The following is a 24,239-nucleotide window of genomic DNA, read 5'->3' as shown; positions in this document are numbered from 1 at the left end:
TTATTATTATTATTATTATTATTGATTTTTAAGACTGTCAATCTCCCATTTTAATGAGGCATAAAAAATACTCCTCAACCAATAAATGAGAAATCAATACTCAAAGAGATGTGATTAATTTGTATGGATTTGAATTTTATATATTATATTAAAGGGCATTAACAGGGCAGATGAATACTATTTATTTATTTATTATTATTTTAAATTTTCATCAATTCAAAATTATCTCAAAATAATATCACAATAAAATACATAATGAAAGTGAATTAATATAATAATTAATCCATAAATTATTTGTATAAATATAAAGTAAATTACGCAAAGAATGTGAATAAATTAATATAAATGAGTGTTCAATTTATAATAAATATTATATTTAAATATATTAATAGAGAATTCACACTTATAATCAATTAATTCAATCAAGCAAAATATAATAATCATACAAATGAAACAAAATTGTAACTTAAATCATTAATTAGCAAGCGAGTATTAAATTATATTTTGTCATCATGAATTGATTAATTACACAATATTTGACTAATGCAATTAATATATTACAAAACTAAACTATACAACTTAACACACAAATACCAATATTATGGATCCACAAAAGTCACAACACAAGAGCACAACAATAACTACAATATTCATAATTTTATATAATTGATATGACTTTTAAAAATTCATCATCCAGAAGAGCCTAATATTTTTTTTTGGGAATTAGAAGAGCCTAATTAATCCATAAATTTTTATTATTTACGCTAAATATTGCTCAATTCTAGTGTTAGCAAGACACTAAAATATTGATCATTTTGATGGAGTATTTAAAATTTTGATAAAAATAATCAAAATATTTAATAAGAATTCTATAAATAAGTTTTCATCCATAAAAGCCTAATATTTTTTTTTGGGAATTAGAAGAGCCTAATTAATCCATAAATTTTTATTATTTACGCTAAATATTGCTCAATTCTAGTGTTAGCAAGACACTAAAATATTGATCATTTTGATGGAGTATTTAAAATTTTGATAAAAATAATCAAAATATTTAATAAGAATTCTATAAATAAGTTTTCATTTCATACTTGAAAATGGGAGTTGGCAGGGGCAGAACTAACCTCTATTTTCATGGTGGGAAAAATAGGATTGTGAAATGCATAATTTTATGTATGAATTAGAAAAATCGAATTTACGTCGATCAACACTAACGACCATTAGCATCGATGGGCAAAATAGAATTCTGATATGTTTATAATCGAAACGAGCAGCTCGACAAGACTAATCGAACAAGTCAGACCCCATGCAGTTTTTCCCTTCTTGTTTTTTCATGTCAAAAATTTCTAATCTCTTACAAATTTTCCCCGTGGTCAAAAATTAAGTGGTACTCTTTCTATTCTACGAATATACATTTTCAATAACACACACGTGTGTGTGTATATATATATATTAGATTTTATATGATGGTATAAATGGTAAAAATGAAATCTATAAATGATATATTTGATATTAAAGTTATTTATGAGTGGCAAACATGAAATATTAAAATTTTAGGTGTGAGATATGTAAATAACATGATATAAAGTGGTATTTATATAAATCCATCATATTAATTTTATTACTTGCTATTTATTTAATTAAGAAAACACTATATATATCAATGAGGTCTTCCTCTGGTTCTTCCTTTTTTTTTTTTCTTCTACATGAAAAGTAATGAACATCGATCGATCTTAGCTTAGCTCGCCAACAAGTTCTGCGCAGTAATCTCATACTGAAATCCTCCGCTCTTGGAGCTGTCTGCGTCCCACACAAAGATCCCAGCAAGCTTCTCTTCCTCCTTCAACTTCCGACACACATCGAAGAAGCCATTCGCCGGCGTAAGGCCACGGGTGGCGTCTCCGGTCAAACTCATCAACACCTTCCCGCCGGCGTAGTTGGAACTTTGCTCCTCGAAGTAATTCAGCAACTGATCCACCGTCGTGTCTGAACTGTAGGCGTAGAACTGGAAGTTAACGTAGTCGATAACATCGCCATAGTTAGCCCACAGAGCCTGATAATGTTGCTGCACGTCGCTTCTGCCGTAGGGTGCTATGGAGGCGAAGGAGATCACGTTGTTCTTCTTTAGAATTTTGATTAAGGCCCCGATGCAAACAGCAAAGGTGGCCGGGTCAGCCTACAACATCATAAATTTAGTTAGGAGTAGCAGATCCTGATGTAATGTAAGATGCATGCATCATGCATGATGTGATTCAAAGTTTCTCAAATTTTTGCAGAAATTAATGATGTATTTGATATCATTAATTGTGGTAACACAACATAAAGAAGTGTCTAAAAATGATCCGATATGTCAACCTGATTTGAACCCGACCAAAAAAATTGGGGTTTTGGTCGATAATTTTTACCCGTTTATTAAATAGATCGATTGGGTTCAAGTTGACCCGCAAATTTGATTTGACCGGAAATGAGCGTGTAAATTATATTTTTCTTAATTTCTTTTATATTTGTTGGTATGATTATTTCATTTTTTTTTGTAATTAATCTAAAATATATTGTTAAAATGATCATTATTATTTTTTAAAATAAAAACGGGTTATCAAGTTTAGTTCAGGTCATTCGGGTTGCTAGTGGGTCGAGTCCGCATGTTTTTACCCATTTATTAAATGGGTTGAGTTTGAGTTGATCGAATTCAAATCGGGCCAATTTCGTGTCGGACCTGAGCCCAATCTATTGACATGTTTTGAGACTTATTTTTTTTGCATTGTGTCATAGGAAGTGTCAAATTCTCTTCTAAATCTAATAATTAGAAATGATCATTTATAATACTTTCTAATCAAGTCTTTTTAGGCCTACATCTATCTTTCTTAACATATGTCAAATCTAGTACATCTACTCTTCTAATCGGGTCATCAGAAGGCTGGTGCTTTATGCGACCAAACCATTTAAAACTACTCTCTAATCTTATTTGTCAGAAGAGCTATCCTAACATTTTCACGTATATGCTTGCTTCACAATATTTCCCTAAGTGTACAACCACTCATCTACTTGAGTATCCTCACGTATGAATCATTTAACTTAAATTTTGTACTAATCTTAGCATAAATTCAAGTGGCGGTCTGATTGTAAGATAGTAGTTCGAAAGTGCTATTCAAGTGGAGCTTCACGATTCTTACAAACTCTAGGTTCTCTTGAATCCCAAGCTCAAATCTAATCGTCATGTCCCCTCATATAAAAAATGAGCTAGAGAGTATTAATAGATTTTTGAGAGTAAGCATGTTCCATAAATATTATGAGTCAATCTTTATGATCTTTGTTAAGTAATACAAATCTTAGCATAAATCAAAAACTTTGAAAATTATGATGATACTTTTACATTAATATACTTAATTATATTCCTTCATGCATCTTTTGTGTTCTATACAAATTTTTATCAATACTTTAAAATAATAAAAAAAAGGGGAAATGATGAATATTAGGAATTTTGGTGGTATAATTGTAATATTAATATTTGAGGTGTTAGATATGTAAAATAATAGTAATATACTGATTTGTATGTAAATTTTCCCAAAAAAAATGATATTTTAGATTTAAATTACAAATACATGATATAACACAATGTTAATTAAACTATAAACTTTAATTAATTAAGATTAATGTTATAATTAATAATTATTAAATTTAATTAGAGAGTCATTAAAGCATGCATGCCTGAAAGTGCTCATAGTCGATGTCAATTCCATCAAGATGGTTTTCCTGAATGATTCTCGTCAGTGAAGAAGCAGCGTTGAGCACCCATGAGAAAACTGTGGTCGGCTTGAACAAGACCGGATTGCCGGAGACCGTATCGCCACCAAGGCTGAGGGCCACTTTGACGTTAGGGTTGGCTTGCTTTATGGCGTTGATATGATCGGCGGAGAGATCGTCGGTGTCCCAGTAGACGATAAAGTTACCGTCTGTGGAGGAAGGTGGAGATATGGTGGTGGAGAAGTCAGCGGCGAAGGAGAGGATGAAGTGGAAGTCAACGCCGGAGTTTATGGGGACGTCGGAGAACTTGACGTCGGTGAACTCCGATCCGATGTACTCGGCAAAGTACTTGGAGTTATCGGCTCCGGCGAGAGGAGAGAGGAAGACGAGGAGGGAGATGAGGAGGATCATTGGGAGATGGGACTTCATGCCTACTTGTGTAGTGTTAAAGCTACAAGCATTGAATATATAAATATATAGGGAAAATTTTATAATAATTTAATATAAATAAATGATATTTATGACTAATTATTTTTAAATTTATATTGCATTGATCTTATAAGTAAATATAATGAGCTTTAGCTTAACATTTTATGTGAGATAGTTTAAGCTTTTTTATTTTGTTCCTAAGATTTTGTTTGGAATAATTTTTTTTTCTGTTTTCTAAAATAAAATTTTAGTACAAAATTTCTAATTCAAATTTTTTTTTAACAAAAAGCATTTTTAGAAATCAGTAAAAAAATGTCCCAAATGAAACTTAAATTTTAAAAATATTTGTTCGAAAACAATTTTCAAAGCAAAATTTTACAATAACAATGAAAAGCTGCCTTTCCGCATATATTATGAATTTTACTAACTACATTTTTATCATAAAAGCAGTTGAAAGCTACTCCAAACAAAACCTATAAGTTGTTTGAGATTGTTTTCTCATTATTTTGAGTTTTAAAATGTTGTCACATATTCATTTGGCTATTCCTTAATGGTTATTCATTAAATTTTTTTCTGCTTAAAACTGCTTTTCAGACATTTGCTAGTGTGACTTCTCTAAGAAACTTTAATTAATATTTATAATAATTTTTAAAAATTATTTTTATGAAAATAATCTTATAATCATCTTCACAAAAACTTTACGATCATCCCAAATGGACTATAAAATTAATCCTTCTTAGGATACTTTTGGCACGACTTATATTATTTTATGTAAATAAAGTTGTAGAATTATTATGAGAAAATAATATATATTTTTTTAAATTATTATGAGTATTACTATTATTATTTAAATATTATTTAATAATTTTTTATAATTATTGTGCTCTAAAGAATATTTAATTAGAAGAAGAAAGTTCCAACTCTCATCATAAAAAATTTCGAAATACAGCAAGAAAACAGCAGTGGTCAGAGCCGTAAGGTAGCAAAATTTGGCAATGTGCTCATCGGACAAAAATTTGTATTTAAAGTATATAACAAAAAATAATTACGTATTATTAAAATATTAATATAATCATAATATTTATTTGACTATTAGAATTTTTTTACTAAAATGTTATTTCTATAGACTATAGAAATTTTTAAAAATTTACTTTTTACACAATAACTTTATAAACATATTTATAAAAAATTATAGCCATCCCAAACCAACTATAGAAATTTTTTGAAAGTAGCAAGAAAATAGTAATCAAATAAAAATGTGATTAAGATTTGAAAAATAAATTAAAAATGTGATTAAGATTTGAAAAATAAATTAAGTAGTATGAAAGTTTTTTTGGCAAAAAGATTAGATTTATTTATCTTTAGCCAAATATATATTTTTTCATTATTTATTTTATGTTTTAAATTAATATAAATTTGTTTATGCAATGATTAATCAAGTGACAGATTCGATCAATTTGTCATCATAACATTTAATTTTTTTTAAAAAAAATTCATTTCTTCATTGGCATAAATTATTATATTTTATCCTAATAATCAGTCAATTATAAAAAATAGTATTTTGGAAATATTCTTCGATAGTGGACGCATAGCGAGTTAAGAATTGTGGATATATTATTCTATTTTGTATCGATTTCTTATTTTTTATTATCATTTTTGAAAATTTCTTTGTTGGTAAATTCAGTTGCAGAGAATAGCTCTTTTCATGTGTTATTGTTCATAGTAAAATACTTTATCTCCCACACCATAAAATAGTAAATAAGAATGATTGACTTCGAAAGACTTAGGTTTCGTTAGGGATAATTTTTTTACTGTTTTTTAAAACAATTTTTTAGTGCCAAAATTTTAAGTTCTAAAAATTTTTTGTACTTAAAAGCTGATTTAGAAAGCAGTAAGAAAGTTGTCTCAAACAAAGCATTAGCATATTGGATGATTCCTACAAGCTTGAATAAGTTCATTGTTCATATATGAGGCTTTCACAATTAGGGGTGTAAATGACTTCTGTCAAGTATCTGTCTAATCAAGTTAAGCTTGTTTAGCTCTACTAAGCTCGAGTTCTGCTTATTAAAGAAATTATAGGCTCAATCACATTTGGAAAACTCAATCTCGACTCGATTGTTTAAGCTCGATTTTTTTGTTTTAAATTAAGAAGTGTACGTTTTCTTAGAAATTTTCATTTCTAATATAGAATTAGGTTTAGTTTGGGATGTCTGTCTTACTGCTTCTTAAAACAGTATTCTTACGTCTTATTAAAAATAGATTTCTGGTACAAAAACTAAAATTTATATTCTAAAAAGCTGTTTTAAGCAACACTATAAAAGCTATCCCAAATAAAAACTTTGATTAAAAAATTTTAGAAAGGCTTATAATTCTGCCATGAATGTGATGATTATACCATTCAATGTCTTGAAAAGAGAATCATAACATCACAATGTGATTGTAGCATAGAACATAGATCTATGGCATGGACTTAACATAAAATTATGGTACAACATTCTCTCTATTTTAATACAAATGATTGAGATGAGGCATACAACTTAAGAAAAATAATTGTTTGAAGGGAATATTATATTTTTAGGTCACATCAGAGACATATGTAGTAAAAAAATACATAATATTTTTTATTTTAATGGATACAATAACTTATCAAAATAAAATTTTATTGTTGATAGAATTTATTATCAATATTTATTATCTAAATTTATTAAGGAATATTATTGATAAATTATTTCTTTTTTTTAAAATACATTTTAATGTTATGCAACCTATGTTGTCAGATTCTAACTTATTTTATGTCATACATATACATAGTTATTATGTTACATCATATATGTAGAAGTAGCATTATATAAATGAGTTTATTTTATATTTTTTTAATATAAATGATTCTTCTATAATTGCCTATTTGAATATCATTTCTGATGTCACCAAAAATCTGCTTTGTCAGATGAGAATCTTGACGCATATTTGAATAGGAAGCTTACAAAATTAAACACTAGACTATTTGAACTCTGATTTTAACAAATTTATAGCATAAAGGAGCATCTCGATGAGACAAACCCAACTGAAAAAGTCCAATTTGAGCCGGAATGAACCAGGGCCACAAAGCACAATTAAAAACTTTACATTTATTGGATAACCAAATGGTATCCAAATATGGAAGGCTTATAATCGAATCAGGTGGCTAGATGAGACAAATCCAACGAGACCATGATCCCTTGATTCTAACATCATTTAGACACATAAATGCTGAATAAATAATCTATAATCGAGATAATCAATACAGAATGTTCAATGGAGTACTCCAAATATTCTCCATATTTATGAAACTATGATGTCCTAGAATCTAATTTGGAATAATTATTCTTTTATCTTTTTAAAAAATAACAATCACTGCTACCTAATTTCTTTTATCAATATAAATACCATTAAAAATAAACTATCGATCGAAACATCAATATATACATCTTTATTTATTTCCCAAAAATCATGTTTTACAAATATAAAAGTATCCTCATTATTTGATAAGAAATAAATTTGATTAGAAAAATCTCAAATATAGAAAATCCTTGACATCAAAAATAGGTTAATGATTAATTCCTTACAGCGAGATGAGCAAATTTCTCAATTAGGTCAACTAATGAAAATCACTCTATGGCATGCAAATCATAAATTTTAATTTCTCTCCCCAAACTTTTTCTCTCAAAACTCCTAATTCCTTCTCTGTTAGCAGAAATGAATAAGGGAAAAAAGATTAAAAGCTTTTTTTTTAATGAAATGGCTTATAATAGATTTAAATTTTATAATATAATAATAAAATTATAGAAAAATTTTATACAATTTAATTAATTTTCAGTATAAAATTCATATAATTTTTTTAGCTTAAAAAATAAAAAAAAAATATAATTAAAATAGCTCATTTTATTTAAAAAAATTCTAATGAAATCAGTTTGCAAAACGGAATATCGACACTTAATGGTCCCGAAATCCCCACTTGTACCGTTAGGTGTTAATTTCTCAATGATTAGCACCAGCGCCAAAAAACTACATAAGTATTTTATATAATTAAACCATTACAATATTTATGTTATGTTGAAGAAGGTTTGTAATTTGAACTTATATTAACTCCTTAAAAAAATATTTATCTGAATCAAAATACGGACTATTACAGAAACTACCATTGAAGCCTTACAGGTGCAGTTATTATGTTTCTTATAAAGCTTCAGGCAAGACATCCCTGTTCTGGTACTCGATGTACATCATTGCCTCAGCTTCTTATTCAGCATACATATGACAGTATGTTTCTTTCAGTTATTTCGTTGAGTCTACTGTTATGAATTCATCGCTTGTCTCTTGTAAAAGTAGCTAACTCCTTCATTTATAAAGCTTGGCCTTGAGAATACTAAATTCATATTGTTTTAGATTCTTAGTTTTGATTCTTTTATTTAAAAGATACAGACGATTTTGATCAGCTCATATTGAGTAGTTTTTAAATGTTATAAATTTAGAATACAAATGCATTTTATCTTCTAATATATCAATTGTTTGTGTGCATATCTAAGTAAAATCATTCATATTTCTTACCCAGAGAAATGCACTCCTCAGTATTGGGGGCTGGAGACTGAGCTCTTCAAAGTAGACAGAAGGGAGACCCCATGGTTGGAGAAATTATTCTGTGCGGACACCGGACTATCCGGAGGTGAATCAGAGCGCGCCACATCACCTAGTACACAACGGATACATAGCCACGGTACATAGCAAATAGATGACGTGACGCTCTTTAATTCGCCTCCGGACGGCATCAGTATCTGCATAGGATAATTTCACCCATGGTTGATTGTTCCCATGCATTCAATATTGAACATCTCATACAATATAGTGAATGTGGGCACCCATTCTCAAACAATCCGTCTCGTTGTATGTTACAATTGGAGATGATAGACAAAATCTTGAAGATTAGCCACCGAGTATGTTTTACTACATCATTTTTAGCTCTTGATGGTTATTCCTTTGTGTATATCAACATGTTATAAAATGTTGTATGTTGTATATATGCTATGTCATTTAGTAATGCAGCATGGCAGACCTTCAACCTAAGTATTTAGCATAGAGATAATCTAGTTTTGGTAATGCTATATTTGACATTAAGAACATGACACATGCTTATTATGCCTAACATAGAAACTATGACGAGGAAGCTGTTGAAGTTGACTCAATGTGGCTCTACAACTGATACTGAAAAACCATCAATATCTACATAATTATGGATAGCTTTTTATATTTTCGATATATTTTTAGTAATAATCATTCTGGTAGTCGGCACGTCTCATGTACATTGCTTATGTGAATGAAAGGAATGTTGAGTGAGCTAAATTTTAACATTTCTCTCAAATGTGTGTAAATGTTCTCATTCATGAGAGTAATTTACTTATTACCACAAATGCCTCATGGTTTTGTCATATAGAAAGATCACAATGATTTCTATTAAAAATATTGAAATTATTCATTATCATATAAATATTATAATATATGTTTAATATTTTAAAGCAGACAATTATAGTCATTATTATCAATATTAAGAATGTTTTCATTTATGATATTTTTCTTTAGTACTCTCTTCTATTGCTTATATATATTTATATCACTATGTAATTCAACTCAATAAATGTCTTCCCACCTTTCTATCCATTTCTAAAAGTTTTGGTTTCCAAAAATTTTCCAACTATTATACATATTTGATTCAATATTAGCATAACGAGGAGTCGATGATATTTATATTAAAACATAGTAACATATTTCTTTAATTTTCATGACACATTACTATCTTAGATGCCAAACCAATTTAGTAAAAAATTAATGTAAGTAAAAATAAAAAATGATTGCCATTTTCAGAATATTATTTAATTTTATAATAAATTTCTTCAATTCTTTTGAAATATTTAAATACTAAAATAACTCTATTTTATTATTTTAAATATAATGAAAAAACAGCTTAACAAAAACAGCTTATCAATTTTAAAGATAATCTTAATCCCTAATAAAAATGAAATTAAAATATTAACCACCCCATATTTTCTTAAAAATTTACCCAAAATTTTTCTAAAAATTTAAGACCACAAAACCGTTACATCTACTAATGATCCACTGGCTTTGTTTCGTTAGTGAGAGCTTTCTTACTATTTGGTCATTACTTTTTCACTACTTTGTTTAAAGCATTACTTTAGACTACGCATTTTACATACAATAACTTTACAACTATCTTCATAATCAATTACAGCTATTCCAAACAGATCCTTATAAGCTGTTTAACAATGTTGGTAACAAGATTAAAATTTCGTTTGGGACGGTTTTCTTCTTTCTTTCTAAAACAACTTTTCAGTAAGAAAATTTCTTGAATTTAAAATTTTTGTACTAAAAAACTATTTTAAAAAACAGCACGAAAGCTGTCTAAAACGAATCATAAATCTCACGATAAAAAAAGTATAGGAATATTTCATTGAAAAGTTAGGAACAAAAGGCAAAAATGAAGTTCTTTCAACCAAAAAGGATCCAATATTTACAAGGCCTCCGGTACACTTCTTCTATAATTCCCGGTTAAGGGAGATATCAATATTCACTCAGTATTACATAAACACATTAATTTTTGTCAATGAAAATAAACAAAAATATTAGTTTTCTTTTTCTAGGCTATTCGATCAAGTAGCAGCGCCCTTCTTCTATATCTCAATTTACAGAGATTTCTCAAATTCTTTTAGGCTTCTAAGGGCTCAGGGCGAAGGCGACTGTCTGATTCATGGGAGTGAAGGGAGAAGATATCAGCAGGAGTGTTGATGGATTTGTAGTTCATAGCTTTAAAATTCGGACTATTAGAGTTCCTAAGGTTATTATGATCAAGATATACCACTATAACAGTGATATCATCATGAAAATGGCGCCTCACTCCCTTCTGTATTCTTTTCATGTCATTTACTCTCATTTCCATCTTCTTTGCGGCTTCTTCAAGTGCCGCTCTTAATAGCCTCTTTGCTATTCCCTGCATGTATATTGTTTCAATGACCTTGAAATTCTATTTTAAGTCCTCAAAAGGTGTTTGGGACTGCTTTTTTTATTGTTTCTTAAAGCACTTTTTTAGTTAAATTTTTTTAATATTTATACCAAAAAGCCAAGCCATAAGAAAGCCGTCCCAAACAAAACCTTAATATGAAAATATTCATGTTATTTTGATTTTAAATAAGTGCTTTCTGAAATTGAAGTTCATAGAAAAAAGAACATTATCTGAATATCTTCATATATTTTGCATCACAAATAGGAACTTTTATTTGGTCTGGACACCTGACGTAGCTCTACGTTCGGACGCCAGTGAAATAGTGCAACGTTTTCTTACTTTTTACCGCGCGACCCGACAACCCGACCCGAAACGGACTCGGTATTGCTTGATATTGCTCGGTATTGCTAGGTATTGGTCGATTTTGCTCGGCAATAACGAGAAATACCATTCTGTGAAGACCAATACATAACAATACCGAGCAATACCGAGTTTTTCTAGGTATTGCTCGGTATTAGCATTGACAGAGCGGTATTTCTCGTTATTGCCAAGCAATACCGAGCAATACTCGAACATAGCAATCCAGGGTTCCGGTCCAAATCGGGTCATTGGACCGCGCGGTAAAGAGTAAGAACACGTGGCGACATATTATTGGCATCGGAACGTAGAGCTACGTCAGATCACCTGACCTAATAATTGTTCCACGAACAGATTAATTTCGATTATGCATATGCGCGCTCATCAACAATTAATAGTTTAATAATATTTGCCACTCAAATTTAGTTGAATTTTAGAGATAATGTGCTAAGTGAAAATTAGCTCCATCACGATGCAAAATGTATAAAGATTTAGGTTTCGTTTGGGACAAATTTCATACTGCTTTCTAAAATGGCTTTCTAGTGCAAACATTTCAAATTCAAAGAATTTTTATACTAGAAAGCTGTTTTAGAAAACAAGAAGAAAGCCATCCAGTTTTTAACTGTTTTATAAAGCTATTTTTTAGCACAAAAATATCTTAAAAACAGAAAAAAAGCAGTGATCTAAAGGTGAGGGGTTGAGAACTTACTGATCTTGGATACTTGGAGACGATCTGAACAGCAGCTTCATCGGTTAGTTGTTCCCAGAAACCATCAGAAGCAAATATGAAGAATAAGTCATCTGGTTTCAGCTTGCGCGTGAGAATGGACGGTTCGGCGGAGATAACAGACCGCTTCAAAGGAGAGGTCGGAAAGATATACGGCGGGAACAGAGGGTCTCTACTGAACTCTGGTTTTTTCAAATATGCATCGCCAATCGACCGCGATACCTAACAAAATTGTTATTAAGATTGTATTAGTAATCTGGTTAAGTGCAAAATAAGAAAATCCAGATGAAATACTATCAGTTCAATTAAAGCAAAAATAACAAATTTATCTAGCGAAGTAGAAGTGGTAAATTCCACTTGCAATGACAATTAAAAATGTTTATGGAGTGAAATTAAGAAAAATTGGAGCAACCAAGCACACCCATGTCATGACTTGCTGAGAATAATGATGGACTAATGAGGGAAGGATGTGGTTGAGGATCTGTTTGAGTTGTCTTAGCTGGCTGTAAAAGGTACCCAACATCACAAAATTTTTTGAAAAAGCAAGAAGAAAAAAGATTAGGGGTGTTAATTTTGGGTCATGGGTCGGGTTCGGGTCGAATCCGAAATTGATCCGGCATTGTTCAGGTCAACCCAAACCGACCTTTTTTTTTCAAACGGTTCGGTTTTTGAGACAAGAACCCGACCCACTTTGGATTCGGGTCAACATGACCCGACATGGATTTCCAATTTGGTAGGAAGGAATGTCGTCGTCGAGCTCCCGTCGCTACTTCCAATTCTGGCTATTCGCGAATGGATCCAACGGACCGCGGGAGAGGATGGCTGGCATCGAGCGTGAAACTGAGTCGAGTGGTCAAAGGATTCAACCTTCCGTCGGTACGAGCGTCGAGCGGGAAACCGAGTCAACCGACCAATTTTTGCGACGCGACAACTGAGGACAACGAGGATGGCATGGACGGCTGACGCAGAATCGCGGATCGCGCGGACGTCGAATGGCTGGTGGACGCGACAGATGACGGCTTGCCAGATGTGGCATCTATTCATGCGACTGGACGCGGACGGACAAAGAACGGAAACTGTTGGTCCGGGTCAAAATCAGTTGATGTTGGGTTTCCGGGTCCATCAAAATCCGACCTGTTTTTGCAAACGGGTCGAAATCTCCAACCCGAACCCGACCTAGTTCGGGTTAACCCGAACCTGAAATTTTCGTGTCGGGTTTGAGTTGGATTTTCGGGTCGTGTTCAATATTGACACCCCTAAAAAATATCTCCCAAATAATACTAATAGTGATCTAAAAAGTCATTGAGATGAAGAACTGGCCCGAAAGAATCTTTACTCAGAAAAAGAAAAAGTTTTCTAACAAGGGAAAAAAGCAAACTTGGGTCGTTGTTCTGAGAAATTAGGAGAGGGTGCGTTGTGAGAAAGTTTATCAGGACCATTTATGGGCAGAAAGGAGTCCATTATGATTGATGAAACTGACTGCAATAATATTAGAACAAATGAATCAGGATGGAAATTTCCCAAAAAATATAAAAAAATTTCCCAAAAAAAAAAAATCAGGATGGAAAAAAAAAGGTTTGAAAATGATGTAGGAGAGCGCAGAATATCACATGGAGGTTTTTATTTTCCAATGATGGAATTATATGCTGCAATAATTTTGTGAAGACAAACATTTATAAGGAAGAACCATATCCCGCAGAAAGAATATTTCTTTACGCTTGGTTAAACTAAGATTCTTGATAGCCCTATAATTTGCCTGTTAAAAGCAGTTTTTTATTCTAGACAGAATAAACTTAACAGTTAAAATAAGCAGGAAAAAGAAGGGAAAAAGAAAGAGGTGAAGGTAATTAAAAAAAAAAAACAGAAATTCTTTGCAGAAATATAGACTGTAAACTACTAAATAGGCAAACATCCAGAGGAAACAAAGAGTTAACAAAAATGTCATGAGCTTCGAGAGGGGTTCACAAAATCTTCGACTATAAACTTATCAAAATAACTCAAAGCATATTCTCCGCACTCAAAACAATCTAAAAGAACTTGCTCTACTCCATAATAAACCACTCGTATAAATTCGCAAGTACTTAATAAAACAAGAAAACTAGGACATTCGTTGTCGCCTTCTGAATAAATGAGTTATGTAGTTGTGCGATATTTTCTTCTGAGATGGACAAATTTTGCATTGTGTAAATGAGTAGATCTTCTTTAATTATAACTGATTACATGATTTTGTTAATCCCATGTGAGAAAGACATAAATTTTCAGCTTCAAATTAACAGTCTACCAAAAAAACCAAGACGCCTATTCCTCCTTCAATTGATTTTAATGTACTAAACATATTGGAATATATTTATTATTATATGAGTTGTTCACAAATATTTATTATTCTATGACAAGCAATATATGTATTATAATTTTATTTAATTTTTCAAATTAGTATATCATGCTTTAAGTTATATATATTGAAATTTATTACATACCATGTCCCATGTTCCACATTTGTCAAAAAATTTATGGGTTCTATATACATCTTGTATCATAAATGTGTTTGTACTAGTGCATCTTAATTCTAAACAATGACCACAAGGAAAAAAATATCCATTTTTTATAACAAATGGTGCCTATCAAGAAAATCATCTTATATAGAAAAAATGGGGATTTACATACATACCACTTATATATCATGCTATTTACATATCTAACACAAAAAACTTTCATATTTCATGCCTACCTCCATAGATCAAATATGGGTGGAAGGAATGAAATATTAAAATTTAAAAGGTGAAATGGGTGGAAGGAATGAAATAAATTAGTGATATTTTTTATATTAAAATTGTCTATGGATAGTTGGCATAAAATATTAAAGTATAGGGTGTTTGATATGTAAATAACATAATACAAAATGGTATGTATGTAATTCCTCTAAAAAAAAAACCATTTGTTATATCCTGCGAGCCGTCATAGTCCAACTACAGTCTTTGATGACATCACAGACCATGATAATAGACAAAGACTCATTGAATGAGATGAGGACACAATAGTGTTCCAATTATAGTGTGGAGAATTAACCGTTGATATCACGACGCTTCCATCAAAGGCATTGTATGATTGTATCCGGCATTTCATATAGTTGCTAGATTAAACCTACGAATAAATAATCCCAAAATGCTTGGTGATTCCATTGATCGAAGGCATCCCAAGAACAAAAACCAAAGCCAACGTGACATGATAGCTAGATTGGACCAGCTTATCCAACAACTTCTCCTAATACCAAGAGTGAACTGATGTGATTTTTTTTTTGTTCTAATGCTTTCGTAGTTAGAATCATTTGTGCATTCCAGAGAGTCTATAATAAGAATATAGATTTCCAATGATCCTCAATGAGAATAAGCTTTTCATCTTGTAAAAGGCTTATTCCAATTCAAACACCCTGAAAAGAGGCTCTGGCTTTTTTTTTTTTTAGGGGGGTGGGAATTTTGGGGCCAAATCCCGTGTATTAAAAACTAAAAGCCAGATACATGTAAAAGTGTAAAACAAAACCTATAGGAGAGAAACAACAAGAAAAAAAGAACAAAAATAACCAACCCACAGTCCCCAAAAAACAAAAGGCTTTGGTTTTTTTTTCCTATTCTGGCAAATTTTTGGTTCCTTGCATTTACGACACAAATTTCAAGGGTTTTGTCGTTCTCTCTATAAGTTTAACAACATATATCGAAGGATTCAGATCCTCTCCAACTACTAAACGAATTGCACTTTGGGCAGTTTGACATCTTGGCCATACGATACGTTCTGGATGGCAAGTACTAATGGTTTACATGAAACAACTGATTTTCATACACAGTATACTGACAATCCAAATGGACTGGATGACCGGGAAGGATAGGTAATTGCATTAAGTGCATTGATCGGATGGCTGAAGAGTACGAAAATCCATCTATAACAAAGCAAGGAATAAAGTAGCAACTAACCCAATTGAAGAATCATCATGGACTACCTCAAATGTAAGTTAAGTGATTTAGAATGGCATGCTTAAGCTAAATAATGCTCTAACAAACATATAATTCACATTATGGACTGGACCCTAAGAAAGCCTGACATGAATTAAAGGACACAAAACAGAAGATCCAGGAAATCTCACCTGAATAATCCCCTTAATCCGCCACACTCCTCGAGTATGAACTACTATATCAGACTCATCCGGGTGTAGCTTTTTCAGTTCCTTTCTAATCTCCACATCCGCCACGTTGTGATCACTTGTCAACCGCTCCGCCACCACCTCCTTTCCATCGGGTGTCGAGCAGCGGCCCAGCACCGCCCTAGAGTCCCCCAAATTCGCCACATAAAGCGTATCCTCCGTTATCGCCCCAACAAGGCAACACGATCCAACCGAAGCAATCTGCGGCTTAAACGGAAACGAACGCTTCACCAAATGCAAGAATTCCTCCTCGGTGGCAACAATCGCCTTCCTCATCACGTCAGCCGAAACCCCCTTCTGCTCCATGGCAAACTCTACACAATCGCAATCCGCGGCATTAAACACATATCTCATTAGAAATCGAGAAGATAGGTGCGAGGACACTGATACTCACCGCAGAAGTGAGGGAAAAGCTGCGTGTTAACGAATCGAGCAGCGTCGGGTCCACCGTGTCCGTCGTAGACCCCGATGAAGGTGGCGAAGGGGGTTGAGACAACCTGGCCCTGGTCCTCTAAAGTGGAATTAGCCTGAACAACGGCAATGGAGAACTCGCCGGAGGTGTGGGGCTTGAGGTCATGATACCAGAAAAGCTCGTCGCCGTAACCAAGACGTCCGAAGCACCGTTCAAGACAAGATCGAAGCATAGTCATCTAGTCTCAGTTCCTTTCTTCGCACCGCCAATCTCTTCTTGTTCTTCGTGTTCTTTGGGATTAGGGCTTTGGGAGCTGAAGAGAGGGTTTGGGTTGGGGAGAATTGAAAAGAGAAGGGATCTCTCTTAAATAAACAGCATCGACGACACGGCGAGAGCCATCAAGTCATGGATTATGCGGTCTTCTCTGCCGTGACCGTGAGTCGAGGTTTTCATGGGTGGATTCCCTTTAACTCCGCGGACGCTAAAAGACGGAAAATTTACTAGAATTTTTATATTTAATATTTAAAATTTTTATTTATATTTTGGACATTTAGATTAATTAGAATAAATTCAAATACAAATTATATATATATATATATATATATATATATATATAGACTCTTAATAGAAAGTGTGCATTTTTTAAATATAAATTTTTACTTGTAAAGCATCACTTTTTAAATTTTAATTGAAAAATAATTGAATTGGTTACGATTGGGTTTATAATTTAGTCTAGATCTAACTTTTTTTTAAACAAAAATAACATTTCATTTCATGAAAAAAGGGGCTAATACAAGATCTAAAAAACAATTGCAAAAACAGTAGTAAAACAACAACCACGAGGGCTCAGTAGAAGGCCGAGACTACCAGCTATCCAGAAAACAAGCTCGGACCGTCCAATTGGCGAAACACAAACCAAGGTTGCCACGAACCTAGCTAATGGAGTAGCGAGCCCCAGCCACATCATAGCCCATCAATAAAAAACGAGAACGAAAATTTGAACATAGATCATCAACGACCATATGATGACCAAAAGTCCAGCCAACCAAAATGTTATCCAACAAGAGACCATCACCGACCACACCAGCCTCTACCACGATGCTTACCACGAGAAGCAACGGAAACAAGGGGTTTTTCTCGCAATAAGGCAAATGAATTGCACGGATCCTCATCATCAGAAGATTCTAAAGACTCAGAATCAGAATAAGTCGATTCTTGTAACCAATCCAACTGCACATGAACGTCCATTCCCGAATTATCACCCATACAATACATTAAACTTGGAGGATCAATTAGCTTAACAGGAACATCAACAAAATTATTGTTAACTAAACAATCAACCAAAACTGGATGCGCACAGGAATTAGCAGGTAACACACTAACTCCCGCATCCAAATTATCAGACGGAAGAGGCAGAACAGCAGCTTCAACAGGGCAATCTAAAGCAACAGGCTTAACAAAATTTTTACCCAAAGCAGCCGGGGCAGACATCACTGACACCAAACGTTCAGCACCACCAATAATATCAGCACTCATACATGTCCTAGGTGAAACCGCAAAAGGATCAAAATTACACTAATTGGTTTGAAGAGGAAGAAAGGGAAAAGCATCTGGGTTCAAAACAGCAACCGAATCACCAGCCATCACATTATTTTCTACCTCAAACTCCACATTAGCAATAGCTAAATTTTCCAAATCACCCAAAACAAGAAGAATGGGTTCGACAAAAACATCCTCAGAGACAACATCAAGAGCAATAGGATTAGGATCCTTAGCCACCGACACAAGAGCCACTAACTCACAACCCTTCATACTTAACGATTCATTCACTGCTTGGGAAACAAGAACAGAAGTAGTAGGGGGAGAGACAACAAGAGAGGAAGAAGAACACGCACCCTTAAGGTGACCAAGGCGCTTACAAGACACACAGAAATCAGGAAACGCTTCAAATTGCACCTGTTGTATGTACCCCGAATTCTCAGGCCCAAGCCAGATATGAGAAGGAAAGTTTTTAGTGATATCTAACTCTACCAGAACACGAGCAACAGACGGTCGAGACCTTACAGAAGTGGCGGAATCCACTTTTAACGGCCTCCCGAACAAAGAACCCACAGCGTGAAGGATCCAAGGAGAGAACAAATGTGGTCTAAGCTTAGGGAGAGAAATCCAAATCGGGATAACAGGGGAATCAAAACCCACATCCAGTAAATGAGACCACTTTGAAAGCTTCATGAAACAGTTAAAAACTAAATAAGAACGGTGACAAAAAACTCTACTATAATCCAGCTCATTAGACAGTTTAATCAGGACATGCATCTGATCTAGAACAGTTACAGAAAACTCTGAGTTAAGTTTAAGAGAAAAGAAAAATTTACGAATCGAGTCGAGAGATGGCCGCTTAGTCGGAAAAGAATCAACTAAAGCAAATTGAAAAGGCTTGGCAAGAGCATCTATTTCATCTTCCGAAATCTACAGAGCGGGTAACCCGCAGACGATGGTTTGCCGGAGATCAGGGAAACTAGCATTAGACGATACACCAGAGAGAGCTTCCACAAATGACCGCGATTTGAACGCATCAACCAAAAACCCAGGGTCAGCCACTAGGCCAAACACCCGGAGTAAAATCACAAGGTACATCCAAAACCGAAAACAAAAAGGAAGAACAAAACTAGCAAAGAAGAGGGAGACTTCCCGACAACTAGAGAGCCACCTAGTCGCACAGAGGAAGAGCTAGGGCAAAGCCCTAGCAGAGCGAAAGAGCGAGCAAACGATTTGTCTAGATCTAACTTATTTATTAAACGAGTTAGAATTATACACCTGATTCCAACCAATTTATTAAATGTGTCAATCTGAATCCTAAATTTTTTAGCACAAATTCATATCAACTTGCCATGTCAAATCATTTATTTAACCCTTATCTTGATATTTTATTTTTATAATACCATGATATTGAAATCTCATAAAAAATATTATTAACTATAATTTTTTAAATTGAATATATATATGTATAAATTTAATATCTATGCAAACACTTCTGATAAATACCAAATAATTAAACATTTTGGTCATAAGAAAATAGAAGTTATTTCTTCTATCATAAGTTTAAAATTGATTAAAAAAGGGGTTTAAACTCAGTTCCTCTTTGAATCTCTTCGGAATATTCAAAGTGAAAAATAGCCCATTGAAGAAAGGAGTTTTTTGATACTTTGTGGCATTATTCTCAACATAGCTATTGCGCTTTTTTTAAAAAATAAATTCACCCCACAAATATTACTTAAATTACGATAAAATAATTATATTCTAGCCTATGAAATAAATATAGTATATTTGAATTTTTTTTAGAATTTTTTATGAGATACAAAGTTAATATATGAAATTATTAGTTTTTGTTTGAAGTAAAATAAATTAACTGTGAAGTTTGCCAACGATAGTTAAAGATGGCCAATGTTGGTAGTTGCTAGGGATGTCTTATTTGACACGACCTAAAAAAATCCGACTCGAATCTGACACGAAAATTTTGGGTTATGATTAACCCGTTTAAGTAAGTGATCGTGTTTGAGTTCAACAAACAGTCCCGTTTAAAAAATCGGGCTGAATTCAGGTTGACCCAGAAACCCATGAATGACTTGGATTGACCCGTGGTCATGTCTGCCCGCCAACGTCTCTTCTGCCCACCCATCGCCGGCGCTGCCTCGCCTTGTAATCCCGCGTCCAACGCGGTAACGCCTCCTTCGCCGACTTGCCGTCGCCGACCCTAAAAATTTTAAATTAAAAAAAAAAAATATTGTACTAAAAAGATGTTTTAGAAAGCAAGAGGAAAGACGCCCCCAAACAAACCCTAAGTAGTTGACTTTAACACTCTGACAATAACTTCTCATCGGGGGAACTCATTTGTACATGAAACTTATGTAATCACTCAAAATAAGATCATAATTCCAATACATCAGTAATGTAAAGCACACACTCTCCGACAAGTGTCAGCAAAGATTAGCCGCCTCCTTCAGCCAACCAGTCGACCACTATCTTTTGCCACACAGCTAATGCCACTGTCGTCCATAACTGATCATCGTTGCCATCTCCCATCACCACAATCAGTGCCAACCCTCTCTATTGCCGTCGTCGTCACGTTTTAAAGTAAATTAATTTTACTTCAAATCAAATCAAAAAATAAAAAAAATAAAAATAAATTGATATTATAGTCAACCATGATTCATTTGCAGTCTCAAAATGCCACTTAAAAAGATTTTGGTGAACTTGAGAATCTATATGAATGACAAAGCCCAATATGACAAATAGCTTACCGTGTAAATTAAATTATTTGGATTAATAATAATATGTAGACTATGGCAAAAAACTACATGAATAATAACTAATTTAAATAATAATAATTTAATTATATGTTAATATTTTAATGGAATTAAATAAAAAAGAAGATATTTGATATATTGGACAAACTTACACTTCTCAATTCTTATCAAAATTGCTTTTGGTTTTTTTCGATGTCCTTTGCTTAAGTTTTATTGAAAAAAAAATCACTTAATATACCTATTTTCATTTATGATTTTACCTTGAAAATTTAATATATTTTTAATTTGGATTGAGCTCAAATAGACACAAATGAGTCAAATCTTTCGCTCGCTTTGATTTTTTATTCAATTTTGAGACCGTCATAAAATCATATATATAATTTTGAGTTAACTTGATTCAAATTTGAGCCGGCTTGAACTGGTTTTGGTTCAAATCGGGTTATTTTGAAATGGGATCAGTTCGACCTACAGACTGCATAGGCATGAAATCAGATCATTCTTATCACATTAATGATATGATTGTAAGAACATAACAAAAGACTATCTTATTAGAGTTGTAAATAAATCATTAAGTCTGACAAATTATTCGTTGTTCGATTCGATTAACAATATCGAACGAATAAATTTGAAAAATATTGAGTATTCAATTTCAACTAAATTTGCCTGAAATAAAATCATGATATGCAAGGTCATTAAATTTGTTAAATTCTTTTATTTATTGTTTGAAAGTCATAATAAAACAGCATAAGTTTAAATTTCATTAATTTTAAATTTAAGATAAAATACTTTATTTAAAAATACATAAAACTAAAGAGTGGATAAAAATTTGATGATAAAATGTTTTTTAATGAAATAATTCAAATTAATTTGAATTTAAAATACTTAAAAGTTCATAATTTATACTTTTTTAATAATTTTCTTATAATCTAATAACCAAATGAACCCAATAGGTCAATCCTTTGATTTTCAAATAAAATAAAATTTTTAGTCAAGAAAAGTTCCAAATAATCCAATTTCTCTCTCTCTCTCTCTGCCGATTTTTTTTTTTTTTTCAGATTTTTCAAATGCCTTGATGCATTGAATCTTATTTTCTTCAATTGAGAATAATAGTGAACTTTTGTAATCTTAGGCTTCATTTGAAATAGCCTGTTTTATGAAATAATTTTTAGTATAAAAAATTTAAATTAAAAAAATAAAAATAAAAAATTATTCATAAAATAGTAAGAAATTTATCCCAAATACATTCTTATTTATATAATAGATAATTTTAATTATGCCAAATTCCTTGATTTTTTCCTTTTCAAAAAATTTCACATAAAAATTCTCATATATCTTTTGAACTTCTCATATATAAAACTCTCCCTCTACATCAAAATTGTTGATTTTGTGGATCCATAAAATCCTTTTAAAATAAATTTGAATGAGAATCTCCAAATTTGAACTTCTCATAAAAAAGGAGGTAGTTTATATAAGGATTGATATGACCTATGCTACACTTCAACCAAAAAAAAAAAAAAAAAAAAAAAAATTGGGCCTAATTTTTAGGAAACAAATTGGCTGAGGATACATTGACTAAAATATTATTTTAATGAATTTTAAAATATTTGAACTTTCTTTCAAGATTTAATTGATTATATAGATATTGCACTAATCTTAAAATAAAATTTTAAAATTTTAAAATCAATTATGATAAATTTAATTATGTTGTAAGAAAATATAAGAATTGATATGAAAATCATTAAATTTGTTTTAATATTAATGATGCACATATGATGACTCTGCATTACACCAAGCAAAATAAATTTAAACATCTTATTATAAATTTTATTAAAATATCCTAATATATTTTTTTATTATTTTAATTATTTGGTCACATAAAAATATCACTAATATTACTTTATCTAAAATAAAATATATTGTTTAAATATATATATTTTTAATATGAATTATATATAAACATATTGTTTAATTAAATGTAAAAATTTAAGTGTTAAACATATGAATAAATATAAATTTAATGATATATATGTAAATTCTCTTATATTAAATACACCCCAAATAAAGAAAGTCTAACTTCCGTTTTATGAGAGTATCTATTTATTCACCTCATAAATCATTTAAATGTGAGAATATTGAAAAGAGAAAGAGAGAGAATCATAGATTATTTCATTACAATAAAAAATTGTACATAATAGGAAGCATTGGTGTAATACTAAAATCTTTGCATAAAAGTCCACATAGTCATAAATTGACCCAACATTATTAAAAACAATTGGCTTTGAGAAAAAAAAAGGAGAGTCCATCAATAGATGCATGGTTCCAACCATGACTTCTTAAATAAGAGCTTATGAAAATTTTGTATTTCCTAATAAATATCTCTATTTTTTATAATAAATAAACTCATTTGAAGAACAAAACATATATTGTTAAAGTGGAAAGATTCAATATAGGACCAAAACTTATGAAAAGTGTAAAATGAAATATCGAGGTTTTGTTTGAGATCTCTTTCTTACTGTTTTGCTTTTAAGACTACCTATAATTTTTTTAGCCATTGTTCTTTTGCTTCTTCCAATAATTTTTTTGTATTAGGAAGCAACTTTCTACAACATATTTACAAAAGTTACTTCCTTCATAGTAGTTTTATAATAACTTTTACAAAAATTACAGTTATCCCAAACAGACTCTAAGGCTTTGTTTGAGACAACTTTCGTACTGCTTTAAAAAACTGCGGTGGAAAAAAATAAAAGAAAATTTTAAAGTTGTTATAGAAAGCTGCTTCTTAATATATTTTTTTTAAACACCTAAAAATAGTGACTAGATAAAAATTGTGATTGCGGTATGAAAAACAACGCAGTAAGAAAGATATCTCAAATGAAGCTAAACCACTATGTTTTAGACGGAGTGATGTAGTGGATCGTCGGAAGATGCGACCTGCAAGAAGGATTTGGGTTTTCCCAATCCAGGGAAGAAGAAGAATAAGCTTTCAAAGCTTTAAAAAGGGGATAATTTCATTCTATCCTTTTCTTCTA

The 24,239-nt window shown here is 31.8% G+C and overlaps 2 protein-coding genes across 2 annotated transcripts; both read right to left on the bottom strand.

Annotated features, from left to right (window-relative positions):
- Positions 1 to 1,735: 1,735 nt before the first annotated feature.
- Positions 1,736 to 4,170, bottom strand: LOC110096176 (chitinase 2-like). Its single transcript, XM_020821973.1, has 2 exons — positions 3,706 to 4,170; positions 1,736 to 2,173 (listed from the first exon to the last, which is right to left on the bottom strand). The coding sequence occupies exons 1-2, from the start codon at positions 4,168 to 4,170 to the stop codon at positions 1,736 to 1,738; spliced, it is 903 nt and encodes a 300-aa protein (XP_020677632.1).
- A 6,504-nt stretch (positions 4,171 to 10,674) lies between these two features.
- Positions 10,675 to 17,375, bottom strand: LOC110096184 (probable protein phosphatase 2C 63). The gene is made up of 4 exons (XM_020821987.2): positions 16,886 to 17,375; positions 16,435 to 16,805; positions 12,282 to 12,521; positions 10,675 to 11,203 (listed from the first exon to the last, which is right to left on the bottom strand). The coding sequence occupies exons 1-4, from the start codon at positions 17,139 to 17,141 to the stop codon at positions 10,922 to 10,924; spliced, it is 1,149 nt and encodes a 382-aa protein (XP_020677646.2). The 5' UTR covers positions 17,142 to 17,375; the 3' UTR covers positions 10,675 to 10,921.
- Between the last annotated feature and the right edge of the window lie 6,864 nt (positions 17,376 to 24,239).

The sequence above is a fragment of the Dendrobium catenatum genome, unplaced genomic scaffold, assembly GCF_001605985.2.
Source record: "Dendrobium catenatum unplaced genomic scaffold, ASM160598v2 fragScaff_scaffold_1666, whole genome shotgun sequence".
In the NCBI taxonomy this organism is placed as follows: domain Eukaryota; kingdom Viridiplantae; phylum Streptophyta; class Magnoliopsida; order Asparagales; family Orchidaceae; genus Dendrobium; species Dendrobium catenatum.
This window is presented reverse-complemented; position numbering and strand designations above follow the sequence as displayed.

Coding starts and splice junctions, on each gene's coding strand:
- LOC110096176 (XM_020821973.1), bottom strand. CDS start 4,170: ATGAAGTCCCATCTCCCAATGATCCTCCTCATCTCCCTCCTCGTCTTC. Junction 2,174..3,705: donor TCGACTATGAGCACTTTCAG/GCATGCATGCTT, acceptor ATGATGTTGTAG/GCTGACCCGGCCACCTTTGC.
- LOC110096184 (XM_020821987.2), bottom strand. CDS start 17,141: ATGACTATGCTTCGATCTTGTCTTGAACGGTGCTTCGGACGTCTTGGT. Junction 12,522..16,434: donor GGATTAAGGGGATTATTCAG/GTGAGATTTCCT, acceptor CAATTTTGTTAG/GTATCGCGGTCGATTGGCGA. Junction 11,204..12,281: donor TCTCCAAGTATCCAAGATCA/GTAAGTTCTCAA, acceptor ATATACATGCAG/GGAATAGCAAAGAGGCTATT.